The sequence below is a fragment of the Anabrus simplex genome, chromosome 4 (genome assembly GCF_040414725.1).
Source record: "Anabrus simplex isolate iqAnaSimp1 chromosome 4, ASM4041472v1, whole genome shotgun sequence".
Classification (NCBI taxonomy): domain Eukaryota; kingdom Metazoa; phylum Arthropoda; class Insecta; order Orthoptera; family Tettigoniidae; genus Anabrus; species Anabrus simplex.
The window spans coordinates 249147646-249173641 of record NC_090268.1 but is presented as its reverse complement, the minus strand read 5'-3'; the positions used below and the strand labels follow the sequence as shown (position 1 = coordinate 249173641).

The 25996-nt window shown below is 38.0% G+C and overlaps 1 protein-coding gene across 1 annotated transcript in view; it reads right to left on the bottom strand.

Moving 5' to 3' along the window:
• Nucleotides 1–25996, bottom strand: part of LOC136872627 (F-box/WD repeat-containing protein 9) — a 244320-nt gene that overhangs the window by 42730 nt on the left and 175594 nt on the right. Inside the window, exon 7 of the mRNA XM_068227228.1 lies at nt 1775–2007. Within this exon, the coding sequence (XP_068083329.1) occupies nt 1775–2007 (233 nt within the window). The remainder of the gene's footprint in view (nt 1–1774; nt 2008–25996) is intronic.

The window sequence follows — 25996 nt, the reverse complement described above, 5'->3', positions numbered from 1 at the left end:
ATCCTAGCAATAATAATAATAATAATAATAATAATAATAATAATAATAATAATAACAACAACAATAATAATAATAACAATAACAACAACACCACCACCTCAGGATAGGATAAAGGAAAAATATGAAGAAGATACACCTCTTATTAAATCAGAAAATTAGATAGTAGGCAAGTTAACACACTTATTAAGGTTCTGATTTTCCTCCAAGATTTGAAGAGCATGTTTAGAATCAATCAATCAGAAAACTTAACAGATGAAGAAAGAGACAAAATAATGCAAAGCTTTAATTGTTGTTACTTTCACTATAATTGTTATGTACGTTAGCTTGGGGTCCTTAAATTCTGTCCATTGTCATGTTGCGACAGTTCGAATGTCTGCTGTGTTGTATATGGGCGTGTGCAAGACTCCTGCATTGCCATTCATTGTAATGTCAACCTAACCCAGTATTACTATTTGAATTATGATTGATTTGTTATGTGAAGTATACTTCGATGTTTGGTGATTTTTTTAAATATCACCCTGCTAATTTCATGATTTTTTTGGGTGATTAAGTGGTAAATTATACACATTCAAGCTTCGTAATGTTGTGTTTGAGTCTTAAACCATGCTCAAACTAATCAAGATCCAGTGAAGACCAAATACGCCGTAGGCAAAAATTATTAAACAATATGTAACTGATTTTGTAGAATTAATGAAAGATTGTTGCATTTAAATGATTTTCAACATTTATTCAAAAGGACACCTCCGTCAGGTAAACTGTATTACTATTATCAGTCAAGTTACACTGTACTATAACACTCCGTTAAGGTAAAATGCATTATAATTCTCCACGGCAATTACGATTAAAAAATTATTTCACACATGCTATGGTATGAATTGCTACTGCTGCTTTCTCATAGAAAATAATTATGATTATTTTACATATTATTTCAATTTATTTATTTATTTATTTATTTTAGTCTTTAAATTTAAATCTCTCTGATAATTAAATTAGTATTAAAAATATATTTGTGAGCGTCATTTGGGCTAAATTAGTTATGAAATCGATCCAAAGTGGCAGCAAACCCTTACTCACTCCTCTTTTTTTTATTTCTTTGGGAATGTGCTCCAGTTCGTCTTCCATTTGGAGAAGGAATTTTTGGTGTTCTTTAAAGGTAAGTGTTCTCTCTGATCTTGTTCATGTTCCTGACATGTTATATAATTGTTAGTGTTTCCTTCTCCTGCCCACAGTAAATTTGATACTGCCCAACTAACAATTATAGGGATAGAGTGGCCATCATTTTGATGATACTATTGTATTCGTGGCAGTACGTGTCACTATTTAAATCCTTAAAAACTTGAATTTTGGAATTTACCCTAATGAAGTCCTAAAAAACTTGAATTTTGGAATTTACCTTAATGAAGTCCTAATGCAATCATTGCATTCTATGCTAGGGTGGAGAGCAGTGAGGACACAGTTCCAAAATTCAAGTTTTTAAGGATTTAAGTAGAAATAAACATGTTTATACATTTCTAAATATATCTGAGTGTGATTTGATAAAATCTGATGACGTTCTTCCAAGAACAAAACATGTCACTTTTTTAATCAAGTTGTTTACTTTTTGGGCATAATTTTGTTACCATGTATTTTCTTTCACAGATAGTTTATAAATGTAATTTTCAAAATTAGTTTTGGCAGACTAAAGAACGTAACACTTTTTTGTTTTAAATTCACAGAGATCAATGTGATCCACTATAGCTCTGAGCCCTCTACATACGATAAAGCATCTACATACGGGAATGCAGAAACCTCATGCAGACCCCCCTCTTCAACCTGCCAGGTTTTGACAGTTGCATCCCAGGAGCATGAGAAAAGCACATCATGCTTTGCGGCGAGATTCCACACCCATCCATCATGAGCATTCTTAATGATAGTTGGAGAAAATGTATCACAGTCTTCATGGACATTCTCCAAGTTCCAGGCAATGAGGCTGTGGTCCCTGGAGCCAGAAATCAATAACGAACCTGACTGCAACAAACATTTATATTCTCTGTCACAGCACTCAAAACAAAATAAAAAATTACAATTAGCAATATTTCTTAACACTGCAAAGAATATCTCTGCTGAAGAACTAAAGAAAAGGCCATATACCCCACAGTTATTTGATCTCCAGTTCTTAAAGTAATGGACTGTGATAGCATTAGAATGTAATCACTGTTCACTGTGGTGAATAAACTCAACCAGCAGTTTGTCGAGGTCGTTCATGGGCCAAGACAATTTTCTGCATTTGATTGAATTAACCTGATACTGAAAGAAGGTGAACATGGAGAACTTGCTTACAATTATTTTCTTGAACATAACTGTCTTAATCACACTTGAATTTCAATCTATTTGCCCAATAGCATGTAGACTAGGTACTGCAGCGACACGTCAATTATTCATGGATTGTGGTTATCACAGTTTGTAAGAAGTGTATGTTGCATTCACTTGCAACCAGACACAAGCCTTTGTGCAACGTACTTTGTTTGAAAAGAAAAGAAGCCTGGACATTTTGTGACTATTGATAATACAATCATATCCAAGGTATCTCAAGTTTTATGCAGCATCTGAAACACAGGGATGTGACTTAACTTCAAAAATTCCACATGCATTGACCTAGATTTGAATCATTGCTACCTTGGTGAGAAGCCAGAGATATCATTCTGCTATCATGCCCTCCAACAGCTTTGTTTAAACAAAATCTATAAATGAAGCACAAAATTTTGGTTGGTACAGAAGGGAATTAAGTCACTTTTTGCATTTCTTCATATTTTCATGAATTATTAATTTGATCAAGACACGATGTCATGTGTTGAAAGGAACTATGTGCATAGTATTCTAAGGGAGGACTCTGATATCAACTTTCATTATCAAGAGAAGAAAGAAATTGTCAGTGACATAGTTCCTTTCTCCACCATAAGGTGGCAACTAAGACTAGCTATAACACTTGTTATTACAAGAAAAATGTACTGTCTAGAGAAACAGCACACAGTGATGTACCCTGCAATGAGTAGCAGCAGATCTTCTGCAGAGCACTGTTTAAACAATATGTGTATTATTCAACAAAACTAACTGCCTATACATTTATAAATGGTTACGTTAAACATTCCTTTAACCTGGTAAAAAATATGGTATGTACCGGAATTTCTTAAGAATTTATTATGAAGGAAATGTGAAGATGAAAATTAAATCGAAGATATTCGGAAATTGGTGAAATACGTTCAAGGAGATGACGCAAAGCTCCTTTCATGAGGAGATATTGAAGTTTCCAACTGCAAGTATTAATGATTCAATTGTTTTGTGAAGTGGCTTGAACATGTTTTGAGACAAGACTTCTCTTTGAAGAACACTTAGCATCATAATATTTAGATCTTCTTCTATGTTTTTTTTTTTTTAGGTCATTAACATGCAATAAAATAATTTAGTTTACTTTGTGCTAATTTGCACTTATTTGATCAAACAATTTGCTGGTAAAAATACACGACTTTTATGAGTATGTTATCTAAAATATGTTAAATTTCAACAGCAATAGAAAAAAGGAACTACAGTAGGCATGTTAATTTAAAAAAAAAAAATTTCTCTAATCCCTCTTTAAATATATCAGTTTTAAGGGCAAAATAATCATGACAAGCCAAATATCCAATGGTAACAAAATATTTTGTTCAGCACAGTATTTTATTCCCAATTCATTTTTTATTTATCCTGAAAACTAAGAAAAAATGACTTAGTACCTTTCTCCACTGACCAATTCAAATGTATCATGAACTGTTTGACGTATGGTCGAGTGTGAGTGTGACTTTTGAGAACTCTAAAAATTATGAGCAGTATACCAACATTTGTTTGTGGCTAATTTCTTTATGGGGGATTTTGAGAAGAAGGCTATTGCTTTGGTGCCCGTCAAACCTATGATCTGGTGGAGGTATGTAAATGATACATTTGCGGTCTGGACAGGCGGTCTTCAGAAACTGCATCTATTTCTAAACCACCTAAATCAGCAACATACTTCAATTAAATTCACTATGGACATGGAGTCGGACGGATACCTTCCTTTTATGGATGTTCTAGTAAGAAAGAAACCGGATGCCCCTTTAGGACATACCGTCTATCATAAGTCTACCCACACAAATTGCTATCTTCATGCGGATTCAACCACCATCCAGCATAAAAGCAAGGTATTCTCACGACATTCACCAAGAGGGCGAGACGAATTTGTGAGCCATCAAATATCCAGGTGGAGATGGACACACTCACAGTCACGTTCAAGAGTAATGGTTACAGCGATTTGCAGATTCATAGAGCCCTGCATCCCAGAGAAATGACCAAGCAAAGCTCACAGAGGAAAGAAGTGAAGGGAATTGTCTACCTGCCTTACATTCACAACACCACAGATCGAATTGCCAAGGTCCTCCACAAACACAATATCAAAACAGTGTTTGGCACCGTCACTAAAACTGCTCACAGTCTGGGCAAAACCAAGGACAAATTGTCCCCACTTCTACATCCTGGGGTATATGAAATTCCCTGTACTTGCGGTAAGGTATACATTGGCCAAACATGCCGGTCCATTTGTACTCGTATCAAGGAACATGAATGAAATATTCGTCTCAACCAGCCAGACAAATCAGCAATAGCTGAGCACGCTCTATCGTCGGGTCACGATGTCGTGTTCCAAGATGCTCGAGCTCTTCCCCACACTAGAGACTACAGGTCCAAGATTATACGGGAAGCTGTGGAAATACGTAGATATCCTAACAATTTCAACAGGGACACTGGCTATTAATTAAGTAATATGTAGTTGCCAGCCATTAAGGATTTACATAGGTAGTTCCCTTCCCTGTCCCTTCACTACTGTTATTTCGTTTTGGTGTTTTCCTAATTTGTACGTTCCTCATCGCCACATGTTTCTTTCCAGGCTCGTAACAATGTCAAACTTTCGTATGGGTGTACACCTGTCATGTGACCCTCTCAGACTGATTCTGATGGTTCTGTCAGCTTCCGTTTCGAATGCTAATGTTGTACAGCATCCGGGGAGCCATCTGGTGATGAATGAGCACACTGCTTCTATTATAACGTCTAAATTCAAATCTCATTGTCTGAGGAACCTTTCTTGTGGGCAATTGAGATTTTCTTCTGAAGATGCAGAGCAAAGTTCTCTGTGAAACATTAAGAATTTCACCTTATTTTCTTGACATGGCGTAAGCCCAAAAGCCTATATCATAAGTCCATTGTAGTTTTGATTCTGATTGTGAAAATGGGAAACCATGAAAAACCATCTTCAGGGCTGCTGACAGTGAGTTTTGATCCCACTATCTCCCAGATGCAAGCTCACAGCCGCGCGCACCTAACCGCACAGCCAACTCGCCCGGTAGAGGCAATGTTAGCCTGACCGTTTTGATAGGCTGGACATATGGTCCACATGTCCAAGCATCACATCCCATAGCAAGTACAAACTCCATTTAGAAGAAAATATTGAAGATTAGAGGAAGAGGTACAAAGACTGCATTAAAATTACCATGTAGCAGTGTAACATTGATGCCAAAAACTAGGAAACAAGTGCCCTGGACCACCAATGCATCAAGTAGAACTATTCAAAGAACAGACACATCATGTTGCAGTTGAATAGCATAAAGGGAGAAAACAGGAGTGCTAAGGAGCAATGGCCAGTCACCAACTGGCTCCTTAATATTTGTCACCATTGTGGTAATACACTGAGTGGCCAAAAGTCATGGGAAGACACTGAATGTGATGTTAATAACTAGTGGCTCCTCCGCGAGTCCTCAAAACGGCAGCAATATGGCGAGGCATCGACTCAACATGGTGTTGGAATCATTCAGGAGGGATCTGAACCCACACATCTTGCACTGATACCCACAATTGGTCTAGATTGTTTGTGCGGGGTTCATGGAGCAAACACCAGCAATGAAAGCATCCCATAAATGCTCGATTAGATTAAGATAGAGGAATCTGGAGGGCCAATCCATGGTTGCAACTTCACTGAAGTGCTCCTCCAACCACCTGCGTGCCACCATCGAGCAGTGACATGGCACATTGTCCTATTGAAACATGGCATCTTCATCAGGGTACTCTTAAGTGCCAGAAAGGGATGCTGATGTTTTGAAAGAATGTCCTCATAATGTGCACCTGTCAGCGATCCCTGCAGCTGGATGATGGGGCCTAATTGTGACCACGAGAACGCTGCGCAGACCAGAACTGAGGCACCTCCTGCCTGGACACAACCTTGTTGACATGCAGGATCCATAGCTTCACAGAACATACGCCACACTCTCCCGTGCCCACCAAGTCCGGCTACTCCTTCCTCTTTGAAAGCCTTCATTATGCCATCCATCACAGTGATAAATAAGACTGGTGACAAAGCACTGCCTTGCTGCATTCTTCTCTTCATTTCAAAACAATCTGGACAGCCCAGAACCCACTTCTACACAACTTCTGGTTTTATCATACAGGACCTTCACTTTTGCAAGAAGACTGTCATGAACTCCCAGCTCTTTTGGGCATTTCCAGATAAACTCCAATGGTACGCTATCATAAGCCTTTTCGATGTCTAGGAATAGTAGAAAAAGTGGTTTCCCTTTTTCCCAGTGCTTTTCCATTAACATCCTGATAGCAAAGATAAGGTCTGTAGTTGTTCTTCCAGGCCTAAAACCATATAGTTCCCCTTCCAATAGAGCTTCTACAATTTCTCTTAATCTACTCTCTATGATTTTTTCCAGAAGTTTTAGACCATGAGAGAGCAGAGTAATTCCACGGTAGTTGATGCATTTTTGTCAACCCCCCCTTCTTGAAAAGAGGTATGATTATACCCTTCTTCCAGTCTTCTGGGATAGTGTTTTCCAGCCATACTGTGTTAAGGAGTCTATATAACCACTGGACTGCTGGAGTTCCTGCTGCTCGCAACATATCTGTACTTAACTCATCTACTCCAACTGCTTTTCCTTTATTCTTACTTTTCATGGTCTTTTCTATCTCCAGCCATGTAATTGGGGGTTCTATGCTTCTAATTTCCTTGTTACTAGTACAGGGTTCCTCACTGATGTAGTGCTTGCTACTCCATTTAAGAGATTATCAAAAAAGGTCTTAAATTCATTCCCGATTTCATCTTCTTGCACTAAGGTTCTATTATCCCCTTCCACTGCCTTTATATCCTCTTGTTCACACCTTCTGTTCTTGACTACCCTGTACAATAATTTCCTATTTCCTCTGCTGTCTAATTCCAATTTATCCACAAACTCATTCCATGCTTTTTCCTTCTCTTCTCTTACTACCCTCTTAACTATGAGTTTCTTTGTTCTATAAAGTTAGTGTAGTCTACTAACTTCTTGGCTTACGTGATCTTGGATAGTTTTTTGTTTTTCTTGATCTAGCATTGTTTGCTTGGTTTCTTGCTTTCATGACTGTTTTGACTTTGTCATTTCACCAAGGTGTCTCTTTTTCCTTCTTGGTTAATCCTGTTAACTCACAGAGTTCGTTAGCTTCTCCCACAAACGTATCCTAAAAATTTTTCCACTCTTTCTCTACTGTTAATGTTTATCCCCATGGTAGGTTTTGCTGTATTCTATTCTGATATTCTTCCTGGAACTAAGATTTTTCTAATTTCCTTGTCTTTATTTTTCTTCTTCTTTGTATTCTTTTGAAATTTGTCATATGGTCCAAGTCCATGATCAGCAATCTATGGTCGCTGCCCATACTTTCCCCCCCACCTTTGTTCCTTTGTTTGTGATGACATAATTGATCAGAGATTTATGTTTGCCATCCCAGCTATACCTTGTTATTTTGTGGGTCTCCAGTTTTTTGAAGAAAGTGTTCTTGATAATCATGCCATTTCTTCTACAAAGATCAATCAGTTGTTCACCTTGTGCATTTCTCTTTCCAAAACCATGTGGCCCAACAATTTTCTCACAGCCTTGTCTGTTTGCTCCAACTTGTGCATTTAGGTCTCCAATAATGATTACTTTTTCTTCATCGATTACATCATCTAAGTCTTGAAGAAATTCTTCTTTATCATCAGCATTGCATCCAGTCTGTGGGGCATACTGTACCGTTTCATTGCCCTGATCATGAGTAAAACGAGGTATTACAACATCTATATTTGCCATGCACCGTAGTAAGATGACAGATTATATAGTTGAGCAATGTATCTGAAGAATGAACGGACATAGGCCGTGATTTCGTAATAATAAAAATACGGACACATAAAATCTAAGAAGCTGTGAATATGCCGAAAAGAATGCTAATTTGGCAAATTAAATAAGCCATGGTCACGAAGTATGATATACAGACCTGTAGAATCCATGAGGCCGTGATAAAAAAGAAGCAGAATGTTTTAGATTGTTAAAATAGCAACTGAACAATTAAAAAATTACGCTGAGCATCGAAACAAGATTTTTCACGCAACATAAAAAAAATCGTCACGTAAAGAGGAAAGAGGTTTTCTACGGAGTAAGAGCAGAAGAATTAGTATATCAAATAACTTTAAAGAAAAGGCTTACACCAATATCCAACGTAATATCAAGGCTGATAAGGAGGAAAATTTGAGAAAGGAGAATAAATAGTGGTTCGGTAGCCGAAGCTTAAACCGAAAGTTGGTGCGAGTCATCTAATGAAATAATATATCGGATATTCAAAGCATATTGACGAAAGGCTAATAGTTAACTAGATTACCTTATAAAATCTGTTACTGAAAGCTATCATTGAATTTTGGTAGAATAACCCGTTTAAAGAACTATAATTTAGATACAGAATAAAATATTGGAAGACTGTATTATGATACTAATGGTGGTATTGAATTTGTTTCTGTCACATGTAAACAGCGGCCTCAACATGAATAACTACATCTGACATGGGACTGACCACTGATGGAAGCCGCCCAGCTGATTCTACTAGCCCGTATCTGGATGCTACTGCCAGTTTATGACACAGCTATTGCCTGGAGCCAGCCCGCAGACCATAGAAGACCGAATTGAAATCTAGTCCAGTCCAGTAACATCAGCAGATGAAAACTAAGTTCCATGTCATGTAATTTATTCACAGTAATTATAAATGTTCAAATATTAGATGTAGTGCGTAGATATTAACAATGTAATTTTGTGAGGGTCATTATTTTATATCTTCAAGATTCGATTCCAATGTGCAGGATCTTCGCAAAGAAGTTACCATAATTGATTTGTAAATCATGGGTGTAGGTAATCTTCGAGTACGTGAATCAATGCCCTCATGTAGGAATGCTTATAGTCAATTATGGAGAGATTTTAAATGATGTTTCGACGATTACCAAAGAAAAGTGACGTACATAATGTGAAATAATCCAGCTGTAATGCAGAAAGAAGATAGATGTTTTCATAAGTTATTAAGACTTGGTTATCGCTGTACCGTGATTACATGTGAGTAAATATGAACCTACATTATTCATATATGTATTTCTTTTTCAAAATAGTGTGATTATGTGTATTAGGATTGAAATTTAACCCATAAATGCATCGTTGTAGTTTGATATTGAAGTGTTGAGATGAAACGCCGCGTAGGAAGAAATGATTGATATTTATATGGGTAAATAAGAATATGATTGACGTGTTGATGTGATTATATGAATAAATATTCATTGGGGAATATTTGTGGTTATGAATGACGCGAAGTTATAATGTTTACGGTTGGAAATATGGAGAGAGTTATATATTTAAGATTTGTTGGTAGTAATTACGATGTGATACTAACCACTGAAGCATGATTTTATAGCAACATAAGATATTTTTTGGGTTAATAATATATTCTTACGATGAAATACGTCAAAGAATCCGTAGGTTGATAACCATATACAGTCTTCAGATTAAAACTTCCAAATGATAAATATTTTAGGAGTAAAATTGATTTCTTCTAGGAGAATTTCACACGTTTTAATGAGTATTGTTTGGTATTTGTTGTGTCAAAGCCATGATTTGAGGAGAGGAAGCATCTTCTTAATTTAAGTCGCTGCCATTGATAAATAAATATTGACACCAACTATATTCTTTAAAATTCAATAATATAGTAACTGAACTTAGATACGAAGATGAATCTTGATAAATGTAAGACCTGATAGGATGATGATAATCTATTATTAGACGATACCTACATTTAAGTTTTAGGATATAATATGGATATATTTGTCTAGCAACATAGTCAAACTGATTGATATTTTTTTTATGAATCGAAATATATTTAAAATAGCAATTTTGAGCTATAATTTTTGGAACTTAGCTTACACTGCTGACATTACAATTTAAGAAGACAATCAAAAAGCGATGACAAGATATAAATTTAACGCAAATAAACATAGGGCCTAGGCATTTTTGATGGTTAGGAACTTTGATTTTAATTAATGTTAATTTATTTGCTTATGAATTTAATTACATTTTTAATTTTCTTGATACTTTAATTCCATGAATATCCAACAAGATTGTTACATAATGTGACTGATAATTAAGGTTTATGAAATTATGCAAACTTTTCTTTGTTTTTATAGTGTGCATAACATATTTATTTAACAGGAAGATTGATTAAGCTCAACCAAAGACAATTTTGATTTATCTTTTGGAAAGGAAAGACGATCAATGTAATTCAATGTTATTTCTCCCCATTAATTCATCCCAAGCAATTCATAATAATGAATAAATCAAGAATTTTTACATTTAATTTTTTATTATTGCAATTTATTTTCATATTTATAGTAGATAAGTTTACACTGAATTCTTACATGAATATTTCTTGGTTGATTGAAATTGGACGATGATTTTTCATTGATGTTTACGGATGGTTGGTATTGCTGGTAAATTATACGAAAGGAAATGCGGGTTCGCAGTTGATCTCACGATAAAAATGTACTTTACTGATGCATGTTAATTATCCCTGAGAGGTGTCGCGTGGCAGTTCGGAGAAGATTTCGATGATAATAAGGAAACCTGGAATGGAGATAATTGCTTTAATCGGAACTTATATTGGCAAAATGAATTATTTAGTCCCGATTAATGGAAACAAATGTAGCTGCCTTAATGGAAACAAATGTAGCTGCCAACACTTAGCATCATTTTTTTAATGCATTGATCCATTCACTTGAATCCAAAACGTGATATAGACAGGAAAGGGGAAAATAGCCAGAGCATTAGATTGGTCGCCCGATATGGCGCAGGAAAGATGTTTTCCCTGAAGGATGGTGCAATACACTTGTACCAAACCAAACCAAACCCCATGGCACTACAGCCCTTGAAGGGCCTTGGCCTGCCAAGCGACCGCTGCTCAGCCCGAAGGTCTGCAGATTACGAGGTGTTATGTGGTCAGCACGACGAATCCTCTTGGCGGTTATTCTTGGTTTGCAAGACCGGGGCCGCTATCTCACTGTCAGATAGCTCCTCAATTCTAATCACGTAGGCTGAGTGGACCTCGAACCAGCCCTCAGGTCCAGGTAAAAATCCCTGACCTGGCCGGTATCAAACCCGAGGCCTCCGGGTACGAGGCAGGCATGCTACCCCTACACCATGGGGCCGGCATACACTTGTACAATCACATAATTTGTTGACTAATTTTATGATCTTGTTGTTCTTGTAGGAAACTTCTGACATGGTATCCATACCTTTTGTCTGTAAAAATCCCACACCATTCTTGGCCGTCTTTTCCAGTCCAAACCAATGTAATTTGTAGCCACCTCTGAGAACCTTGCTACCTCACTTTCGCCATTTTGTTTTGCTCAGACCCAATACAGATATGTTTTTTCTCTTTTGCATCATGTCTACGAGTTCTTCGGTCTTACCAGTTAGGGTCAATATATTCATGGTCCCAATTCGTAATTTTTTCTTCTTACAAATCTATCATCGGAATGTTGTTGGCTGTCATACCTGATAGATCAGCTCAAAGACTGTGTCACATTAGGTAATAACTTCGATCCAAGGCTCTTTTTTACGTTCGAAAGCGATAAAATATGCTTACAACTGGCTTGCTGGGCCTACCGTGCATCTTTGCGCAAGTGTTCGGTTTTGTGCTAGATGGTCAGTGCCTGAAAAGCATTTCCCTATGTCAGCTAGATCTACGGTTTACCCACCAATACTCAAGAGGCTGACTGTAGTGGTTGCCTACCGGGCGATGGGGTCGCCACATTCCTACGCCTACAAAAGGTGTCAAGCAGAATGTGTAATGGCTCTGATTTTGTTTTCTATTTATACTGCATCTTTTTGAGGGAAGACATCCTTTGAGTTTAGAAACAGTGTATATATTTTATGGGGGATTACTTAATCTGAGGCATTATTATGCACAAGAAACATTAATAATGTAATATAATTTGGACTATCATATGTCTACGCGATACTTGTCAAATTGTGTGCACTATCCGCACAAGTAACATTTTGTGAATTAGGCATTTTACTGTTGGACTCTGCTTTATTGACAATGTGCCGATGTGATGAGCGGTAATATTGCCATTATCTATTTGAAACTGGAATTCAACACTATGTGACTAAGTGGATGATAAGACTACCCATTGTATGTGTACCGGGTGGTACACCTCCACACCGCTAATTCAAACTTTGCGCCAGTTGAAACTCCTCTACTGGAGGAAGTCTGAACTTTATCTACTGTGTTAATTCTCAAGTTTCTCAGAAGATGTCTCTACTTGTAAATTTTGAAGTTTCTGAACTGGGTCGTTTTCGATGTATTTTTGTTTTGCCTGTAGTAAGAAGTGTGGACATTCTCTTCCAGATGGCACTACTGAAGGACTACAATTATGCACCCTAGTGCGAAGTGAAAGAACTGTGTTTCTGGAGAAATTTTGAATTCATAAGTTTGTTCTTTGTTAAATTTCTTTCAGTTATTGGTTAAGTTGGCAATATTAACCCTTTCTTTCCGCCAGTTTTGAATTCGACCAATAAGGAATTTCTGTAATTAATTTTCCACCAATAATGTGTTTCTTCTTCTTAGAGTGTAGGGGTTTTCCTTGTTAGCCAATAAAATGATTGTGGGCGGGTGTCCTCATTCCTGAAACGCCTCCAACTTTCCACGAGGGTATATAAACTGCTGATTTTCGGGTCTCCGCGCCACTTCAGTAACATCTATCAGTGTGTAAAGTACGTAGCAGGGGGCGGGAAGCGCCTCTTTCTTCGGGCAGCAGTTCAACCACCAGGTAATGGCCGTTTAATAACTTCTTTTCTTGCTAGTTCAGCAGTTTAACTCTCGGGGCAGGTCCGAAGCCTTTTACCATGTAACTTTCCCCTAAAATGTAAAGACACTTGGTACCTATTCGATCTTTTTAAACTACATATTGGGATAGAGAGTGCTTAACCCTCTCGAGCTCCCACTCATATTGCATTGATGTGAACTTATTTTCTCAACCGTTTCTTCCTTAACGTAATATAAATTGTCTCCTTCTATAAGTCACCTCTTTAGTATGGGATTAGCCCTTGCATTAGAGGCCTAGCGCCAAGTAGGTTTTAAATAAAGTGTAGTAGGAGTGCAAGAACGCCTCCTCTCAAGTTGGTATTTTAGAGGCCATGTAATTGACCTGTTTCTTTACTTAATAGGCTTCAGTAGGTTGAGTATTTTTACCCCTGTTTTCATGTCCTTGGAGGACAGCTTGAAAGTGGAGTTTGGTGTGGCCTTTGATAGGCTTGAACTTAAGAGCGGGTTGCTCTTTCTTAAAATTTTGTTTTCTGCGCGCCTCGAGGAGGCTTTACTGTGTAATTGGGAGCAAGTGCTCCTGGGCATGATTGGGGTCTTCTGCCCCTTTGTTGAATTCTGTATATCGTAAGGTTGGGCTTATAGCTCAAGAATTGTGTGCCTGGCTCTCGGAGCCCAAATTCTGTAACTCTGTAATTGTACATTATCGATTTGTGTTTCGGCTACTGAGTACCTGTTCCATTTGTTATTTCTTAATCTTGAAAAGAAAATATAACCTTGTTAAATTTTATCTTAACTTTAATTTCGTATTTTGAGACCTGTTCACCCCCGCACCTTCTTTCACCTCTGCACATCCACAAAACTCGGTAACAGTATGTATGGCTATTGGGACATGACGGCGCGTAACGTTCCTTCAAGTTATACCTAGTGTGTTTGATCATACTGTGGACAGCAACATGTAATCTTGCGCTATCTATGTGCGTGCTTTGCTACCGCAAGGTGTGTTTCACGGAGCCCACCAGGGCGTGTTGCGAGGCTGGACGGTGTCGCTCCTTGTGGCCTAGATTTGAGTGTGCCTGTCGACTGGTTGGCTTGAACGAAAGCGGACGTTGACTGCTGATAATGGAGTGGTTACCGACACAAAAAACTATGAACCTACCTTCGGGTATTGGCTAAGAACCCCAGCAGGGGACTGTACTAGTCTTAATATTCTTCTATTATATTAGAATAGTCATGTGGTGTAGTATGCAAGTTTAATTATATAATTACTAGGGAGTGTATTAGTGTTAGTTCGAAACACAGTGGTTACTCAGTCATATGACCTCTCTGTAAGAACGCTGTTTTAATTTATTTGTGTTAATGTTGTTTTCTTGGGGTGTGTCATTTACATTATAAGTGGTGTTTTTAACTATGAGTTGAATTTTAACTAAGTTTGGTGTTAGTGTGTTCTAGTTTCAAGTGAGCATCCTGTGTAGCAGTGAAGGTCATTATTGTCTGTGTAACTTTTGAAATTCGCATTTGCATTGATTTAATATTGCTTTCCCAGGTATTCTTTGTTTACCTGCGTATATGTGTAACTTTTCTGTGCTATTTCTTGGATGAGTGTGCGGTTACTATTTTAAAATTTGGTTTGTATCGCTAATGTTGCTGTGTTTGTGTTTGCCCCAGTGTTTGGTGTTGTGATTCTCTGTTTTTTGTGCATCCTTTCGTGTATTTCAGCCTTCTTTGTCTGTGTTTCGAGCTAATGCTATGCTGCACTAATTTTTCAAATTTTTTAAAATATTTATTATTATTATTATCGATTTTATAAATTTTAATTTCTCATGGGTACCTATTTCTTGGATCGGGTTGGAATTCCTTGTTTTATTTCTATTGCGGGTGTTTAAGGTGATATTTACTTAATTATGTGTGTAATCCCGCGTAATATTTACATCATATTTCAACAATGCACTTGTAACGTCTACTGATTTTAGTCAAGGGTCTTGGGCAGCCATAGCATGACATGTTTGGGGTCTGGTCTTATCTCATATCTCGTTGTTTATCTCTTGTGCTTAGCTATTATGTAACTCATTATTATTGCGCATGGTATCGGTCGAGATAACAGCATCTTGTACGTGCTCTGTGTGGATGACAATGAATTGTTTTTCTTCTCATACCATATTTTGTTTTTTGGTCTCGGTGTTGTGAAGTTAGCTGGCTCTTTCTATTTTAATATGTTTTGGGCGTCTTATTTATCACCCTAGCCTTCTTGTGCTTCAGCGATTTTAAAATTCCCTTGTGTTTTAACGTGATGTGTCGGGTGACCTTATTTATGTGGGTATTGTGGAGACTTACCCTCTGCTGTCAGAGGCCCTTGATTTGCCATACAACCCATTTTTCATGTGTTAATCTTAAATTTTATTTCATGTAGATATTTTCAAAAATGTGTAAGGTAAGGAGCTGGTGCTCCAGGGTAGCTTGGGGAATGTAATGAATTTATTTACTTCAGAATTAACCTTATTTACATGTAGATTATTTATTTAATGAAAATTTATTATACTTCCTATTACTTTATTATTGATTCTCAGAATTTCTCTTTCTTTTCATAATTTAGTGTAATGTAAATTATTATTTATTAATTATATTTTTATTTTATTTTTTGAAAATATTGGTGTCATTTTGATGTTGTTTTGCCTCGTAGTTCCTTGATCCCCTCCTCTCTCCTTCCATTATGGGTTGGTTCCAGCACTCTTTCTTGTTTTGTTGTGTTATTATCTGATTCTTCGAGTGATATACCGGTACAAGTAACAAACTCGAGCACGTGGTGTCAAGTAGTTCGTGGATGGCCGGCTAAGAAGAAATCTACAACTGAATTTCCGGAAATAAACATTAGAAATAGGTTTTCTGCCCTAAATAATTTAATCCTGGAAGAAAGTGATCGCGCGCGTGAAACCAAATCATCGCGATCTGTTGCCGTGCCGAGTTTGAAATTTAGGCCTAGAATTCAGATTCAAGACCCAGTTAGGCCTAAATCAGCGAAGGTAGCTGTGTTTGGTGATAGCCAAGGAAGGGGAATTGCGGGAGTGATTAACGACGAGAATATAGCAGCAACCGGAGAAATATATCCAGGAGCTTCTATCAGCAGGGTTGTGGAAAACGTAGAAGCAGCAACTAGGAACTTCGGGAGCGGCGATGCAGTGCTTATCATCGGTGGGACGAACGACGTAGCTCGCGACGACGCCAAGAATGTAAGATCACAACTTAAACATACACTAGGGAAGCTGACCCACACTAACGTTTTTGTAGTGAACGTGCCCCACAGGCATGATTTGAGTAGAGATTCGTGTGTGAACATTGAAGTGGACAAGGTCAATACAGATATTGTTAAAATTTGTAAACATTTTCGGAATACTCAGGTTATTGAATGCAGCAGCTTTGAGAGATACTGTTATACAAAACATGGCCTCCATCTAAACAATTCAGGTAAACGAAAGATAGGAAATATTGTTCTAGATTTTATTAATCTTAAGATATGTACTGTAAAACAGGCAACTCCCTTGAGTTATAATACTGACCAGGAAAACTAGTAGAAAGAGCCAGCTATACTTTAAGCTGGCTCAGTCAACTAGAAAAAGAAACTCAGGATAGTAAGGAATTTCAAGTTACCCAATTGCAACAGTCAAGTTTTAGGGAGGAAGGGGGTCTGAGATTGCTCTTGGTAAACTGTCAAAGTGTAGTAAATAAACAATTAAAATTCGGTACATTGATGGAATCTTATGAGACTGATGTGGTGATAGGAGTGGAATCGTGGTTGAAAGAAGGGGTGGGTAATAGAGAAGTATTTCCAGAAGGGTACACAGTCTATCGTAGAGACCGAGGAGATAAAAAGGGAGGGGGGGTGTTTATTCTGGTGAAGGAAACTTACTGTTCACATGAATGGTTTACCGATGAAAGGGATGAAATATTAGGGATAAAATTAGTTTGTGATAATATGAAGGAGGTGGGAATTATAGGAACATACAGGCCTGGAAGAGAGGCAAGAGACATGGAAATCTTTGAAAAAATAATAGATTATACTTGTAAAAACAATAATAATGATATGGTAATAATTGGGGGAGATCTAAATTTGCCTGAAGTTGAATGGAAAGGAGCTGCAAGTGAAGCCCATGAACAGAAACTGGCAAATAAGTTAATTTGGGAAGGAGGATTTACACAAGTAGTACAAGAACCGACTCGTCTCAATAACTTACTAGATGTATTCCTGGGTAAACCATGGGAAATTGTTGATAAAACTGAGGTAATTGAAGGAATAGGAGACCATAAGGCTGTAATAATGGATGTAGGACTCGTACCAAAAAGGCTTAATAAGAGGGTTACACAAGACAAGAAATTGTACAGAAAAACTAAAGTTGATGAATTTGGGACTTACCTTAACTCACAATTCAGTTGTTGGATAAGTGAAGGGAGTAACGTGGATACACTTTGGGCTAAATTTAAAGGAATTATTTGGGAAGGAGAGAAGAGATTTGTACCTGTTAAGAAGGGTAAAATGACCTCAGACCCTGTTTATTATACAAGGGAAATAAGAAAATTAAAAAGAAAATGTAGAATAGTAAACAGGAAAATCAAAGAGGGTAGGGAGAGTAGAGAAACTAGAAAACAGCTAATGAGGGAACTGAATGGCATACTTCAAGAGGGTAATGACCACAAAGGGAAATGGAAAAAGCTGTATTCATATATCAGGAATCAAAAAGGAAAAGGAATCCAAATTCCTACAATGGTGGGAGAAGGGGGTGAACACTATTTAACAGATACTGAGAAAGCAAACCTATTTAGTAGGGAATTTAGAGATTCAGTAGATGATTGTCAAGAGTTGGAAACCGAAACAGAAGATAGAGAGGGAGAGAGACAGAGGGAAACAAGAAGCTTCTCATTCACAAACGAAGATATTTTCAGAGAAATCCAACTGCTTCAGCAAGGAAAAGCAGCAGGGAGTGATCAAATTACTGGGGAGGTATTAAAGACAATGGGGTGGCACATAGTGCCTTATTTAAAATTTCTCTTTGACTATGTCATAAATAATAGTGTAATACCAAAGGAATGGAAGGAATCTATAATAATACCAATTTATAAAGGAAAGGGTGATAAAAGGAAACCAGAGAACTACAGACCAATCAGCCTGACCAGTATAGTTTGTAAAATTCTGGAGAGTTTAATATCGAAGTACATCAGAGGGATATGTGATGATAAAAATTGGTTCATGAGGAGCCAGTATGGATTTAGAAAGAAATTTTCTTGTGAGGCACAACTGGTGGGATTTCAGCAGGACATATCAGATCAGTTGGATTCAGGAGGTCAGTTAGATTGCATAGCCATAGATCTTTCCAAAGCCTTTGATAGAGTGGAACATGGAATATTATTAAAGAAATTGGAGGGAATAGGATTGGACGTAAGGGTTACACGTTGGATAAAAGCATTTCTAAATTCAAGGGTTCAGAAAGTCAAAGTAGGAAATAATGTATCTCAGGAAGAGAAAGTTTGGAAGGGAATTGCACAGGGTAGTATAATTGGTCCGTTACTTTTCTTAATATACGCAAATGATTTAGGGAACAATATAACATCAAAAATAAGATTGTATGCAGATGACATAATTGTTTATAGAGAAATAAACAACATTGAGGATTGTTCAGAATTACAAAGGGACCTTGAAAGTATCCAACAATGGGTTGAAGAAAATAATATGAAGGTTAATGGAGGCAAATCAACTGTTACAACTTTTACAAACAGGAGCTTTAAAACTGAATTTGAATATACTTTGGATGAGGTAGTTATCCCAAAAGATGGCAAGTGCAAATACTTAGGTGTGAGATTTGAAAGTAATTTGCACTGGAAGGGTCATATTGATGACATTGTTGGGAAAGCATACAGATCATTACATGTCATAATGAGGCTACTTAAAGGATGCAACAAAGAATTAAAAGAAAAAAGTTACTTGAGTATGGTTCGTCCATTATTGGAATATGCAAACAGTGTTTGGGATCCTCACCAAGAATACCTAATAAAAGAAATAGATAGTGTGCAGAGGAAAGCAGCAAGATTTGTAACAGGGGATTTCAGGAGAAAGAGTAGTGTATCAGAAATGTTAAAGGAACTTGGGTGGGAAACTTTAAGTAAGAGAAGGGAGAAAACTAGACTTACAGGATTATATAGAGCCTATACAGGAGAAGAAGCATGGGGAGATATCCGTGAGAGGCTTCAGTTGGAAAATAATTATATCGGCAGGACTGACCACAAATATAAAATTAGAAGGAATTTTAGCAGAAGCGATTGGGGTAAATTTTCATTCATTGGGAAGGGTGTGAAGGAGTGGAACAGTTTACCAGGGGTAGTGTTTGATCCTTTTCCAAAATCTGTACAGATATTCAAGAAGAGAATAAACAGCAACAGAGAAAATAAATGAAATGTTAGAGGGCATTCGACCAGTGCAGGTTATTGTATATAAAAAAATGTGTGTGAATAAATTAATTCCATCCCCTGGTCTAAGGAGTTTGGACAGCCAAAGTAGGGGACTGCCTGTAGGGGTGAAGTACAGTGGGGACTTCGAGGGCCCTGGGACCGCTACGGTAGCTGTGAAGGCCCTTCAGGAACTCTGAAAAGTGGTGGCAAAAGGGGCTCTGGATAAGACGCAGCAGGTCGTTATGCTACTTAGGATCCAGAACGGGTAAAAAAAAAAAAAAAAAAAGTAAATAAATAAATAAATGCAATGTAAATATTAATGTTATACCAGTTGTATAGTATCATTTGAAGTAATTCCACATACTGTATATCAGTTGATTATATTTGTAAGTAGGACAGGATATATTATAGGTAGAATTTTGTAAACAATATAAATTTATTAAGGATGAGCTGTGTGTTTAATAGAAAACATTGTTAGCGTAAATTGTATAATATTGTATTATAGGAAAAATTTTCTTCTCTTGTTAATTTAATATTTAGTGCTTGACAATAATGTATTTTAGTGTACCATTTGCCACCGAGGTAGACACCTCATTTGCAAATAAAGAGAATTTGATTTGATTTGATGAATTATTGCTCTTTTAATATTTGTCTTGTGTGCACACGAACCTATGACGCACGTCATTTGTTTCAATTGTTAGGGGTGTTGCTGTTGGTCGCTATCGAGCATGGTTTCTTGGGTGAAGCTACGCTGAATAGCTAGTTACGAAATTGCGACGCAGGCACGCCAAATGACACCCAAAATAAGTGAATATTTAAGTATGTATTTGTGAGCTGAGGTTGACACGACTAATTCTTTTGGTTTACTGTTCCATGTACTCTCCCATGATGGCTGTACGCACCGTAACTGACCCGAGACTGTTGAGACATACGGAGCTGGTGTACGAGCTGGAAGTTCGAGGCCTTGAAAGTGGGGGAACCAATGCTGACGGGAACGAGAGGCTTATCGAAGGCATCCACTTTCTCATTAATGTTTCGGAGTTGGATCAGCAGTCAGTCGGTGAGTCGATTGTCCTTGTCTCGGATAATATTGATGTGTTATTTGAACTGCGTTCCTCGTTTGCTGATATTACGCCATCTAAGGTTCAATTAAAAAGAATCGAATTAAGAGTAGAACACTACTTGAATTGAATTAATGATCTGCTTTCCTTAAATCTTAGCCCTGATAATCGTCAAGTTGTTTCCCAATTGTTAACTAAAGCCATTTCTTTGTCTTGTGATGTTCACGCACTTGAAGTATTTGTTGATGTCCAGAAGCTTACCCTTGTTGATATTGATGCCCGGGTTAGTAGCGTCGAACATCTTTCCACATCCAGCCCTAGTCCGACTGGTACCTTGTCTCCCCGAAATGAAAATCAGTGTTGAGGATGCTCACCTAGTAATTCGTTTATTGTACCACCCCCGGTCTTAGAATTATTTAAGGGTTTGGCCGATTTCTCTGTTGATTCCATCAAAGAGACCCTTCGATTTTTAAGGTTCTGGGTCGAACTACTGCAAACAGCATACATTTTCGAGCTGACTTCGTTGAATGTCTTCAGGGTCTGCTTCCCTCATTGTCAGGGGATGTTAGAAGACAAATTACGTGATGCCATCTCTGAAAATGTTACTGTCGAAAACTTTCATGATAATATTTTAAACAAATATATCCCTTGGAATGCCCAGCAGTCCCTGATCTAGAGTTGTTTTAGGAGGCAATCCTTAAATGAAAAGCTATCTAACTACATTAAAGATGTCAAGTATTATTGCAAGGACTTGAGACAATCCATCCCTGAAACAAACTTAGTGAAGCACTTGGTTAGGGGCATTTCACCACAGTATCGGTCCTACATGTGTTTTACTGCTAGACCTGTAACTCTTAAGGATCTGGAGGCTGCTTGTGTCGAAGCGGAGAGTGTTCGATATGAGGATTCGAGTCGTGTGGCGAACATTCCCCCACCATTACCTTGTCCACTCAGTGTTTCTCAAATGTCAACCCCAGTTAGCAAACCGGTTAAGAAATGTTACGCATGTGGTGCCAGGGATCATCTTCGGGACAAGTATCCAAGCCTGAAGCAGCCCACTACACCTAAGAATTACTCTAACCCCAACTTTGCCTGTTTCGTTTGTGGGTCCAAGGAACATAGTAAGCGTTCTTGCCCAAATAATCCCAATAAATCGAGTATTTGACTAGCCGACCCTAATTATTCTGTGAGTTTTCCTCCTGACTCAACTACATCTATGAACTTGCGTAGCCAGCCTAATGATGTCCTGTGCCATATTGATTGTCAGCATATCTCTGCTCATGTTTATGTTAATCTGCCTTTTATTGCAGCTGAGATCAACAGTGAGCCCGTGTCCGCTCTCGTGGATTCTGGGAGTGTATATTCATTGGTCAACATGTCTTGGTATGAAAGGTATAAAACCCCTTGTAACCTTCCTGAGCTGCAACAGGTAACTATAAATTGTGTCAATCCTAACAGTTCTACTGTACGTGTTATTGGGTCTATTGTTATCAAAATTAGAATTTTGAACTTCACGTGGAAATTTAAGTTAGTAGTATTAAGAAATTGTGTTCTGATCTTATTTTAGGAGCTGATTTCTTGACCCATGTTAATTTGGTGATTGACCTTCAGGAAAGAAAATTCTTTTTCAAGTTTTCTCCTGGTTCTAAAACTCCATTAATTGGCAGGCATATTATTCCCTCTAGTTTTATTTCTTCTGTCGAGAGCGCTTCTAATATTGAATCTGTGCAAATTAACTTGGAGCATTTACCTAGTGACCAAGCTGTTCAAATTCGTGATTTGTGTGCAAAATTTCCAAATATTTTCACTGATAAGCTTGGGTTGACTTACGTCCTAGAGTACAAAATTGATGTGTCCGATAACATCCCTGTCAGATCCCCTCCGTATCGTTTGGCTCCTCCCTGTATGAAAATTTTAAAGGACATTATCCAAGATATGCTGAATGAGGGTGTCATACGTCCATCTACCTCTGCCTATTCATCTCCCATCTTTCTTGTGCCTAAACCTAATGGTGGTTATCGCCCTGTTGTGGATTACTGTGCCTTGAACCGCAAGGTGGCTCTACAGTCTGTACTGTTAACTGATATTCATTCTTGTTTTTCCTGGTTTCATGGAGCAAAATTTTATACATCATTCGATTTGAACAGTGCGTACCTTCAAATCTCTCTTGCTGAAGAGTCTCGTCACCTAACTGCCTTTGCAACGGACTGGAATCTGTATGAATTCTGTCACGTGCCCTTTGGCTCATCTACTGGTGCTGCAGTTTCACGCGCCTCCTAGATTCTATCCTTTCGGACATTACATTTCAGTATGTTTATCATTATTTGGATGATCTTATAATTTATTCCAAAACCTTTCAGGAACATGTCCTACATATCCATGAGGTGCTTACTCGGTTAAAGAAAGCTAGCCTGACTGTCAAAATTGCTAAGGTGTCCTTTGCTAAACCCCAGATGTCCTTTCTTGGCCACATTGTATCTCCCGAAGGGGTCGCTATCGATAAAAGTCGAACTCAAACGATTCACGACTTCCCTCCTCCCAAAAACCAAAAAGACGTTGCTCGTTTCATTGGCATGGCTAACTTCTTTCGGAAATTTGTGCCAAATTTTGCTGAAATTGCTGCCCCTCTCAATGAGTTAAGACGCAAGGATGCTAAATTTGTTTGGGACCTGCCCCAGAAAGAAGCTTTCAAAAAATTGAAAACCGCATTGTCTAAATCTCCTGTCTTGGCCATCCCTGATTTCTCCAAAAAATTCATCGTACAAACTGACGTCTCTTGTTCCGCTGTAGCCGGAGTTCTTCTTCAGGAATTTGAACTCGATAGGCTCCTATTGCGTATGCATCTCGTGCATTGAGCTCATTAGAATCTAAGTACTCTGTGTATGAGCTTGAATGTTTGGCAGTCATCTTTGCTTTAGAAAAATTTTGGATGTATATTGAGCATGCTCCCTTTCTTTTGGAAACTGATAACATGGCCTTAAGTTGGGTTCTGAATCGCCCACGTCAAACTGGCAGTCTTACTAGATGGGCAATTCGCATTTCCGCCTTCAAGTTTGAGGTACATCACATAAAAGGAACTGACGTCATTGCCGACTGTCTGAGTCGTATGTTTGGTGACTTCCCTGTTGAGAATAACGAACCTGTACCTGTCGATCTTCCTCAACCAGGTTATTGTGTGTCTGGTTGTGTCAATGCTATATTATCTGACTGCCCATTATTATCTCAAGACATTAGTAAGCACCAGAAGGAAGAATTTGATCATCAATGATATCAAAGCTGGTAAAATTGTAAAACCCTATACTATGCGTAATGGTGTCTTGTGTTGTAAGGTACGTAATGACAAGAAGTGGAAAATTGTATGTCCTCAACTCTTGGTTCCTGTTGTTTTTCAGTACTATCATAATTCTGCTATTGGTGGACACCTTGGTATCTTCAAAACTCATCAAGGGATCAGACATTTCTTCATTTGGAAGGGCATGGATTTTCAAATTGCTGAGATGGTAAAATCTTGTCGTGTGTGCAATTAGCAAACCGGCGTTGAACACTAAAACTGGTATGATAGCATCATCCCAAGCTTCCTCCCTCATGGAAAGACTATTTGTAGACTTCGTGGGTCCGTTACCCCATTCAAGGCGAGGCTCCAAATTCATACTTGTGTGTGTAGACAGATATTCTTGTTTTTCCTAGACCTTCTCGACTCGTTCAGCTAACACTCCTATGGTTATTAAATGTTTGAACTCCATCTTTAGTTCTTTTGGCCCTACTAAATTTCTGGTAACGGATAATGCTAAGTATTTCTCATGTAATCTGTTCAAGAAATTCTGTTTCGACCTGTCTATTTCCCATGTCACTACATCTCCCTATCATCCTGCCCCATCATATGCTGAGAGAGTGAATAGGAATCTTAAGTCTGCGTTGATTGCATTCCATCATAAAGATCATCAAAATTGGGATTCCTCTCTACACTGGCTAACATATGCATTAAATTCCGCTGTTCATCAGTCTCATATGCAAACCCCTATGTTACTTATGTTCACCTTCACTCCTTTTCCCCCATTTCTAATTTGCTGAGGATTGATGAGTTGCTTCCTGAAAAAAAAAGATCCTGAGAAGATTAAAAGAGTGTGGAAGAAAGCCAAAGATAGATTAAAGGTTTCATATGCTAAAGTAGAGAAGCAATATAACAAGGACCATCGACCTACTGACCTGGCTGTTGGTGACGAAGTCTTTATCAAGACTCATTACCAAAGTAAGGCGGTTGATAAATTCACTCGTAAGCTTGCTCCCCGTTTTCATGGTCCTTGTACTATTCTTGAGTTTTTTGACCCCTGTTTCTGTTTTGGTAAATGACCCCCATTCTAAAAGAATCTGTCGTGTGCATATCAGCCAAGTAAAACCCGCTTAAATTGTTAAATTATGTCAGATGTAAAATTTTATGCTCTAGTTGTAGGATCTAATATGTGCAGACCTTTAGTGTATTATTTTATGTGTATGACCTTAATGGCTTAAGTAATTCAATGTAACCAGTGAGGGTTAGGTGCTCCTTATCACTCCTTGTAATAATTTTGTGGTTTGGTACCTGTTATGGTAGCCCTGGGCAAATTGTAAAACAGTTTTCCATGCTGTATGCACGTATTTTCTCATTAAAAATTCTGAGATGAAATCTCATGTCACTGTAAGTGATGGTACTTACTATTGCCCCGTGCTTTTTCTAAAACCTTATTGTTACTTCGAGTCGTGAGAACCCAGTTTATATTAAATGTACACTCCAAATGTATGTGACCGGACCATTTTGCATTCCTTAGTATATGTGTGGTGTACTTGTTCCCTCGTTGTCTGCTTCCTCGTTCATGTTGCAGCTTGTGCGCACATTCTCCATCCTGAAGCTACTGTTTTCTGAAGCACCCGAGGACTGGTACATTGCAGGATGTCATTGGAGCTCAACATTTGGTGCTGCTGTTTGCAAGTCATGTGTTTGTTTTCCACCTGGGGCGTTGTACGCTGTCCTTACTGGCCACTTGAACATCATCATCTTGCACACTGAACAGTCCGTGCTATGCCCTGTGTTGATCCTTCGATGTCATCTAATTCCAAGTAAGACTGTTCCAATGGCTTTTATTCTCTATGCATGAAAAGAAACATACTCGACGTCGAGAAACTCTGATACTAAATTCGTGTCGCCTCGATAATTGGACTTACCATGCCACCTAAGCCAAATCCTTTGGATGCTCTTATACTCCGTCACTGAGTGAAATTTTTCAAGTGCATATGACTGGATGATAGGAAAACTTAAAACGGTCCACCTTTTCAATACAAAAATGTTATAGTTT